Below are 9,975 nucleotides of genomic sequence, written 5' to 3' on the forward strand. Positions count from 1 at the left end.
CCATTTATATAGCTAGAATGCATAAGGTGACGTGAGCTGAGAGTGTCGTGAGTTTAGGGGGCACGTCAGCCAGAGGGTGTGTGCGTGACTGAGTGAGAGACTGCTGCCTGCTGACCAGAAACGGTCGCTGGAAGAAGGGTCTGAAGTGCCTCTGTTAAAAAACCCGCCGAACTGATCCGAAACCAGCCCAATTTTTATACACCCGCCCAAACCCATTTTTGCCTGCAAAATAGATGGCAAAACCGCCCAATCTGGCAACCCTGTCTATGGGCTGTCCACCGGACTATAAAATGAGTGCACGTTTTCTGATTCCAAAAATTATCTTGACACCTCCGTATCTAGGTAGCATGTGGTGTCAACCATAATGTCAACACTGTCTGGATCATGCGTTAATACTCCAATCCAAATGGTGGCGGTAACGTTAAGTTGCTAGTCATTTTCGTAGGTCGGCCAGCTGGAAGAAGAGAAAGTGTCTGTCGTGGGGAACAAGATGGCGGTCCTGTCAATCGCCTCAGCTGCATGTAGATGTCAACAGTTAAACATAATAGAAATGTAACGAGAACACCCTGTTGCACCTATTAAGACGATCAGGCTTATGATTTCAACTATGAATTGCATGGACTAAACCTCTGAAGGAGTCAACAAAATGTGTGACAGTTATGTCCGCTCTCTGCTGCGTGTGTCCGTGGCGCAGATCTGTCAAGCTCTAGGCTGGGACGCAGTTCAGCTAACAGCATGTGATCTTCTTTCCGATGTACTAGACCGATATATTCAGCAGCTGGCAAGAGGTTGCCACCGTTATTCTGAACTCTGTGAGTAACGTCCCCAGACCTTGTGTAACGTAGTATCAACAAGGTGAACTTTTGACATAGGCTACATCTAATCACAACTATCAGCAACTCTCCCGTGGTAAGGCCTCAGTACAGTCGCACTCAAACTTGTGGGTTAGAGTTCCAACACCACTTTACTGCAGTCTATTTCAGTGAAGTGTCTTATAGCATATCGCAGTGTCATCATCTGCAACTATTAGATATTTAGATGACGCAATGAATTACGAATAACTGTCATCATGCTAGATTCTCAACAGTGTGCGTAGTGATCAGATGTCAACAAAGGGGAGTGTCCAAAGAGCTAATGAAGTTACCTGGGCTCTGTAGCCTAGACCAGACCAAGAATAACTAAGTTTATGCACACATGTCTTTTAGAAGTAGAAATGACAAACGAGAGGTTTGGAATATTACAGTAACAGCACAACGTTTTTGATTGGTATAATTTTATCACATCCCATAGGATTACTATTTGGCAGTAATTAGCTGTTGTAGACTGGGAGTGCAAATCTACAAGAGCTGTTTGCTTTCAGATGGAAGGACAGATCCTGTGCTGGATGATGTTGGTCAAGCCTTCAGATTGTTGGGCGTCAGTCTCAGTGAATTGGAGGATTATGTCCACAACTTGGAGCCTGTTGGTTTTGCCCATCAAACACCCCTCTTCCCTGTCAGTAAGAACAATGTGTTGCAGTTCCCACAATCAGAAGCACAGGATAAGGAGGAAAGGAAGGAGTACATACCAGATTACATGCCTCCACTGGTCTCTTTGCAGGAGGGTAAGGCTTCAACTGATTTCAGTCAAACCTGTTGTAGGAAAATATAATGAATGGTGTTATGGTGAATATGGTGGAATTTGTGGGGTGGGGGGTGAAGAAAATTGGAAAAAAGCATTCTATATTCTATTTCTTTACCCCATGTCTTTCTTTCTCTCCCTCTGCATCTCAGAAGAGGAGGAGGAAAGGGTCCTGACAGACATGGGAACATCAGCTGAGGCTATGCAAGTTCCTTTGGATGAGGAAGAGGAGGACCTGGGAGAAGAAGAAGCAGTCAGTGATGAGAATCACCCACTGAAGAGGCCCATGTTGAGTCCTGACGCCAGTATAGGTATGATGGCCAGCAAGAGGCCAAGGCTTCAGTCTGGCTTCAGTCCAGAGTGGGCAGGGGAGCCGAGGGAGCCCCTCAGCTCTCTTAACCCCCAGCATGTGCCATTCTCTATGATGGATAGTATGGTATCTTTAGCATCATCACCTGAGACACCGTTACCAAATACAGGCTTTAGACCCCTGCCTATGATTCCGAGACACTCAGATCACAAGGCTTCTTGTGCTCAGCACAGTAAGCCAAACGTTTCATCACCTGGTAGGCAAAGGACAAGATCACCTAAAGGGGCCGGTGTTGGGCCCTCAGCAGGGAGTCCCATATGCTCACCTAAAGCATTTCCAAAGGAAAAGAAGTCGCCAGGCCAGGCTAAAAGTCCCAAAAGTCCAAAGAGTTCCAAGTCTGGCTCAGAGAAAGCTGCACACACTCCTGAAAAGGGCGAGCCCCTGCAGAGGACTACCCTAGCCACTCTGAGTGAGAGAATGGGGAAGGAAAATGTTCATGTGCGGCAGCAGAACTTGGAGTTAGACAGGCAGCTTGGAGAAGCACACCTCAGGAAGCCAGAGCCACCGGACAACACCATTGATGACTCCATCGATGCTGTGATCGCCAGGGCTTGTGCAGAACAAGAGCCGGACCCTTTCGCCTACACCTCAGCTTCAGATTCAGAGAGTGACAGCATCTCCAGCCCCAGTCGACTGACCATCATGGAGCCAGCAACGCCCAAGACCAAGATGGGAACAAATGTCTTCTATGAGAGAGACACGTCAACGCCGTTCTCAATGAGTGGCGTCCCGGGAAGCATGTGGACCATGGACGACTCCATCAATGAAGTCATTCGCAAAGCAAACCAGAGAGGTCCTTCTGGATCACCACTGAATGACTCATATCTGTCGTCCCCGTCAGCCTCGCCTCCCACACCAGAGCCTCTGATGAAGGTGTTTGAGGACAAGCACAAGATGGTGGCATCGGCTGATGTGAAGAAGAAGCTAAAGAAAGAGCTAAAAACCAAACTAAAAAAGAAAGAGAAAGAGAAGCCAAAGGAGAAAGACAAAGAAAGGGACAAAGGCAAAATGAAAGAGAAGAAGACAACAAACAAAGACAAGAGCAAGGAGTTCCTTAAAGAGGCTAAAATTCCCTGGAAGGACTTTTCTCTCCGGGAAGATGACCTTCGAGAGCATTTCAAGATTCGGGATCTCGTAGGCCCCGAGATGTCCTTGAAATCAAAGTCCAAAGACGGAACTGAAAGCAGCTTCAGGAAAGACAAGGAAAGGCATAAAGACAAGAAGAAGGACAAGGAAAAGAGCAAGAAAGATAAAGACAAGAGAGATAAGGGCAAAGACTGGGGGAGAGAGGACAAGAAGCTGTCTGCAGCCCTCACTCCATTTGGTCAGGTTGATGTCCCCATGTCACTCTTCAGCCCATCCAGCTGTTTACGGGTTCCCTCTGTGCTGCCGCCACTCCCGCCCATTCTGTCTGATCGGGACAGCAAAGGCAAGGAGAAGGACAAAAAGAAAGATAAGAAGGAGAAAAAGAAGAAGAGGGAAAAAGAAAAGGAAAGAGAAAGGGCTAAGGAGAAGGAGAGAGAAAAGGAGGAAAAGAAGAAGGAGAAAGAGAGAGAAAAAGAAAAGAGAGAAAAGGAGAAAGAGAGACTGAAGCTTGAAAAGGTAATGTGCTCTGGAGAAAATGGTTTTGAATTTATGGTGTGTTATAGAGGTCTACAGTGTGTATCATATAACCGCATGTCACTTTGGATTATAAACAGACACCGTATATTGTAGGCAGCTACTAGTCATCTTGTGTCTCGTACCTCACCAGACTCTTGTGCCTTTGCAGGTGAAGGTGGTGCCTCTGGCTGCTGTCCCATCTCCTGTCATCCCCCGGCTCACACTCAGGGTCGGGACAGGCCAGGACAAAATGTGAGTGCCATGCCATGTTTTCATATATGTTTTGATGGCTAAATGTTTGCTGTTCTTAAAATAACCGTATCAGGGGTGTGAGAAAAAAACAGTTTAGTAACTTGACAGTGGGGTTATTTTTTTATATTTCTCTTTTCTTGAAGCTGCTCTCCTGCTTCCTAGGTCTAGGCATGTTTGCTGCAGCTAACACCACTCTGTTGTGATGTGCACAGATAAAACACACACACAGACACACACATTTTCCCCACCTTTGCAATTACACTGCAAAAAAGGCTTATCTAATAACATCTAAACACCTGTTATTACGTAATCTTATATCAAGATCAAACAATCTAGGTGGTATTGTTTTCGGTATAAAGAGACTTACCTAGCATTCTCTCATAAAATCATTCATAATTTCAGAAGAGTTTGACTCATTTTACGATGTCTCATCATGAAATCAAATTTGCAAATTTGGCTGCCAGTGCATTACGCAAATTTGTCTTGGTAAGACTCCTTAAAATGAGTCAAAGTCTTCTTAAATTAAGTCAAAATGGTTTTCGAGAGAGTGTTAGGTAAGTCTCTTCATATTTAAAACAATACCAAATAGATTTTCTGATCTAACACTTGGTTAGATTTTATTTTTTGTAGTGTAGACTATGGAACTGGATGATGGACTACTCCAAACAGTATCAACATTGGTTATGACTATAGTTTGAATATTACGGATGAAACATTTAAAGGGGTACTTGGCAACTACTGTATATCCACGTACTGTAATAAACCCGTTTAGAAATCATTTGGATGGTTAAATGACCTGTTCCGGTGAAAATGGTGACTTTCCCCGCTGCCCCTAGCGTCCCCAGGCAGAAAACCAACCTTGCAACATTGAGACTACCGTCCCAGAAAGAGAAGTGAGAAACAAGAAACTCGTTTTAAATCGTGTTTCTTACCTTGTAACATCCACATTGTTCTGCCGAACTTTTGCTAACTGTTTCGCTAGCTTGTAAAGAAATCCATGTGCTTTATCATTACTTTTTTCCACAGTTTGAAATAGCATAATGCACAATTTTTCCAGCAGAGGGGGAAATATAGCTAATCCTGCCAAGTTTCCCTTTAATATATGAAGCTTTGTAGCTATTGGTCTTGTTTTTAAATGCTTCTCTACTGTGTAGAGGCACAGTAGCATACCGTGCGCCGCTCCTGACTCAGGGCCTCATTGCAGTTGCACTGGCTGCATTGCTTATAGTGATATTATATAGGATTTATGTTTTTATGTGTGTACTGGACAGAAGGGTATCACAAGTGGACTAATCTTTTGCAGCGCAGGATGAGGCACTGAACACCAAATCAACAGATAGCGAGATGTAACCCTGTATAAGGCCAGTACGTGTAGATTGTGTGAAGAAAACTCAATTCTAGAATAGATCACACTTAGTTCCTCAACCACATTGTGAGAATCTCGCTTTTTGGACATTTGGCATTTGGAAAGATGCATCTGTATACCGGTATGTGGGGTATCCTGTAACCATGCGCTCCCCCCTCACTCCAGTGTCATCAGCAAGGTTGCCTCCAACTCTGAAGTCCCTAAAGTGTCAATGGCCAAGACGCAGAGTGTGAAAGCAACACAGCCTCCGGCCCCGATCTTCTCTCCTGCGGCACCACTGCTGGCTCCAGCTCCTTCTCTAGCTGTGGCAGCTGGGCCTGCAGCTGCAGGGCCTCCTCCTTCCGTTCTCTCACAGGGCAGCTCCCTGAGGACACCTGTGTGCAGCGTCGTCACGGAGACCGTCAGCGCCTATGTGGTGAGTTCTGTGTATCTCAAACTATTAGAGGTGTTGCGATTCTCCAAATCCTCGATTCGATTTAATTTTGTAGCAGGGTCTTCGAGTTTGGTTGATGTGTTTTTAACTCGCTGTAGCTTCAAGTTTCAAGTTCAAGCTTCAATAATGTTGACGTGACGGAATTATATATGTGTGTGTGTGTGTGTGTGTGTGTGTGTGTGTGTGTGAGAGAGAGAGTTTTTGCCTCATGGCATGCATGCTGGATGTGTCTTTGGGGGGGTGGTTACATCGTCAATTCTACCTTTGATTTTGACTTTCAAACGGTTTTCGACTTAAAACCGAAATCGTGACGCCCAGGGGCGCCTTAATACCACCCGAGGCCCCTGGGCTATATGTTTTTTAAGGCCCCCTCCACCGCAAATATTAATTATGATTAAATGATACCCGGCCCGCGATCTGACCCGACACATAGCGTGCGCTTTTGGTTAATAACATGCAGTGTAGCCTATCATTATTCAGCCTATGTAAAACCTTTACATAAACAGGAACAGAAAGCCCTCGAATCACGTCCGCCTACCCATGACCAGTTTAACGCAGTTTGGGAGGGACAGAAATACTTTTAGCCTACAGAACAAGCTGGCTCATGTGACGTGAACATGGCTACCTTGTGCATTATCACTACACTACATGGAGACATAGGCCTATCTCACGTTAACAATGGAGAAAACATAACATAGACTATTATATGTGCGAATGGGTTAGCAAACTTAGATGTTGGTGAACGGAGATGCAGATCACTAATTCATTTATTTGCGCCACAGCCTATGTTCTGCGTTCACTCCAATGAGACAAGTGAAATACATGTTTTTAAAGCCGTTTCATTTCCAGGCAATTTGCTACGATGTTTACCTGCTATGCCTTCTGTTTTCATGGACAGTTACAGGAATCCACGTCATTCGTTTATCGTAGCTTCAATCCTACCCACGTTATCTCCAGAGTTTGTATGATAAGTTTGTCAGTCAGTTTCAGCCTCTCTTCTAGCTCCTCTACACCCGTTAGGATTTATTACGTTTTGTTACATTTTGTTACACTTTACAATTGGAGAAGACAAAGGGGGCCTCTGCATGGATGTAGATGTAGAGCAGTACGATGTGCTCAATTATTTAGGCTAGCTCCAGAGTAGGCTATGACGCCGCGAATACGGACACGCCGTTTATTATTATTGATTATCATTATTATTATTAGGAGGCCCCTCATTGGTCGAGGCCCCTGGGCTGAAGCCCAGGTAAGCCCCTGCATTAAGGCGCCAGTGGTGACGCCCCTACAAGCTATGTGTGTGTTTTGTTATGTCTGTGAAGTTCCTTTTAGAACTTGCAAGTAATGTAAATCATAATTGCATAGCACATTTAAAACCAAAGTGCTTTACAATAGAAGACACATGCATACAAAGAGACCTCACTCTACTGACTACCTGTAGTCGCCTGTCTCAAATTCAAATCACAAATGCTGGCCTGCAAAGTGATCTCCAGTCGAACTTGCCCCACATTGCCTGTAATTTGATTGGCTGCCAAAATCCGCAATCTTATTGGCTGTCAGAATTCTGTTATCTATTGATTTTCTGTAATTTGATGGTTGGTTGTTATAATACTAAATATTCAAAAATAAAATCAGTCAAGCAAAAAACTGAAGAAACTATATAACTCATGAGGACTGCACACACCCAAAGGATTTACTGTAATTGTAAGAAAAATAGCCTTTACATGTAGTTAATGCACACACACACACACACACACACAGAAAAACACACACACACACACACTCTGCCCCCTGAACAAACCTGGTTGCGGCCCCTAGGCCTGTAAAAAAAAAAGAGTTATTTTTTCCACTTTAATCCCAGGTATTGATGCAGTGCATTCACTACATATGCAGGGATGGTTCTGTCTATTTTGTTATTATTTGGACAGGAACACTCAAGCAATATGCAGTTTTACTGGGAAAATAAAGTAGTGTTCCTTTAAGTTAATATGAACAAAAATTGTAAATCTCAACCTACATGATTTGTTGTGCCTTTTTTTTTTAAGATCCGTGATGAGTGGGGAAACAAAATCTGGATTTGTCCCGGTTGCAATAAGCCTGACGACGGAAGTCCGATGATTGGATGTGATGACTGTGATGACTGGTACCACTGGTGAGAGTTTAAACTTTTTGATGTATTACTGTTTGACTAGTTCTAGTTGAGTGTAAATAAAATAGCACAATACAAGAGCTTTTATAGTTGAGTGTACTAGACTATATCAATAGTATGCTTGTTTTGCTCATCAGTTTACAGTAGTGCCCGTCAAATGCCATATGAAACATCCAGTCAATGTTGCCACCTCTCACTATACTGTGTCCTTGTCACTCATGGCCCACCTCTCTGCTGTGTCTCTCTGCCCACAGGCCCTGTGTGGGGATAATGGCTGCCCCACCTGAGGATGTCCAGTGGTTCTGTGTCAAGTGTGCCAGTAAGAAAAAGGACAAAAAACACAAGAAAAGGAAACAAAAAGTGCACTGACCCTGGGGCTGGACATGTTTTATAGAAGGCTCTACCTTTTCAGCTCTAGCTGTCTGGAAAATCTGAAATATAAAAATCTGAAAAATCTTCAAACTCAACTTGGAGAATTGTCCAGACTACTCTCATCAGAATTGGATTAACTATGGGTTCTTCGTTTCTGATCATGTGGAATATCTGTCTACCAAGCACCTTAACTGAGACCGTGTGGAAGCCAAGCAGGGTATTTGCAATATAGATGTGTGGTGTCCAGAGAAATTATGCTTTTCCTTTTTAGGACAATATATTTACTTTAACAGAAAATCAATCAGTTAGACTCACTGTTTCAATGGCCAACCATTGTTCTGACATTGATGAAATATTGCATATAAATACATACTGAGGGGACACTGAGGTTGGTGTGTACAGTATGGAAACTCAGACCTCTAAGTCAGTTTCCTTTTCTTGAGAAACAGACTTGTCAGTTTCATTGTCAGCAGCTGATTATTTTTTTTAACTTGCCTGATTTTCTTTCTTGTAATTAGTGTATATTTTTTGAAATGACAGTTTGTATTTTTATTTTTCCTCACACATTTCTGTATGCTTTCAGCATATTTTATTTGCCAGAATTTCCTCAATATGAAAGACCAACGGTTTGGGGGTATGTGTACAGTACATGAATTGTGTGCTTTATGTACCTGAAGTTGATCCCTGAAATCCCTGGTCAATGAAATCTGCACTGACTGCTCCGTTCTCAAAGTTGCAGTGACTGTTTTGTTTTTTGACATTTTTATACATTTCTTTCTTTTTATTGATGTGCCCAAGAAGATTGTTCAGTCATTTTAACAGGACAGACACAAATGATTGTTAAAGCAGGGATAAGACTACAGATGGAACCTTATAAGATTTATAAAAAGAGTTTATGAATAAATTAACTTGAATAAAATGTCTTCTCTTTTGTCAGTATAAGCTGGAAAAAGTGTCTCGTCGCTCTACTTGGAGTCATCATGAGAAAGCATACTGTCAGTCTCTGAGCAAACTATAGATTTTGTGTACTTAAGCATGCTTTAATTTGACCTTAGTCTTTGCACATTGGCCAGCATTTAAATTAGGACCCTTTAAATGCTGCTCTCTTTAGAAGGTTTTGTGCAGTTGTTACTCAGATTGCTCGGTATCAGAGATATCAAAAGCTCTGCTTTCCATAATTGGAAGAATTCTGCCATTTACTTCTCATTTTCATCTCATAACAATAATTCATTGAAAGCCTGAAATAATTATCATAACTCTAACAATAATTGACATTGAAAGCCTGAACAAAATATGTTGCCAATATGAATAGCCTTTTCAGTAAATCTGTAGTTTTAGCTCATGTGTGAGAGACATTTACTGATGACCATTGTAGTAAAAGACATTACTACTTAACAACTCAGAGTCCAGGCCCACAAGATGATCAATAAATTGATGTGCCTGGCTGGTATCTGAGTTTTCAAATAGTGTAAATGCATAGTACACTTGATTAAAGGGCTATATTTCCATAAATCTATAGTCTACATGAACCAATCTTTGACTTACAGTAACTTATACATACTAATCATTTTGAGTTAGGCCTATGAAACCTAGCTGGCTATAGGATATATAGGTTACGACTATTGAATCTTTGAATGGCTTGATTAGCCATGTGGCTTGATTGATGGAGCAGGCTTTGTGTACCTAATGTCTCAGTGACATTAGATTAGATGTGCTTGTGCTTATGTCAAAGGGGTGTCACTTCTGTGCTTATTTAGTTTCAGTCCTCTTCAGCACAGACAATTTATTGGCAAACATCTGAAGATGAGTAGGTG

General features: G+C 42.6%; 1 protein-coding gene across 1 annotated transcript; it reads left to right on the forward strand.

Annotated features, from left to right (window-relative positions):
- Nucleotides 1-486: 486 nt before the first annotated feature.
- On the forward strand, nucleotides 487-9,074 carry LOC143101755 (transcription initiation factor TFIID subunit 3-like). The gene is made up of 7 exons (XM_076264952.1): nucleotides 487-812; nucleotides 1,361-1,603; nucleotides 1,773-3,592; nucleotides 3,762-3,844; nucleotides 5,376-5,625; nucleotides 7,686-7,792; nucleotides 8,044-9,074. Exons 1-7 carry the CDS (start codon nucleotides 647-649, stop codon nucleotides 8,156-8,158), a joined length of 2,784 nt encoding a protein of 927 aa, XP_076121067.1. The 5' UTR covers nucleotides 487-646; the 3' UTR covers nucleotides 8,159-9,074.
- Nucleotides 9,075-9,975: the final 901 nt, after the last annotated feature.

Source organism: Alosa pseudoharengus, unplaced genomic scaffold (assembly GCF_046254945.1).
Source record: "Alosa pseudoharengus isolate Yale_2024_CS ecotype anadromous, Long Island Sound unplaced genomic scaffold, YU_APseudo_1.1 YU_APseudo_1.1_scf_10, whole genome shotgun sequence".
Taxonomy (NCBI): domain Eukaryota; kingdom Metazoa; phylum Chordata; class Actinopteri; order Clupeiformes; family Clupeidae; genus Alosa; species Alosa pseudoharengus.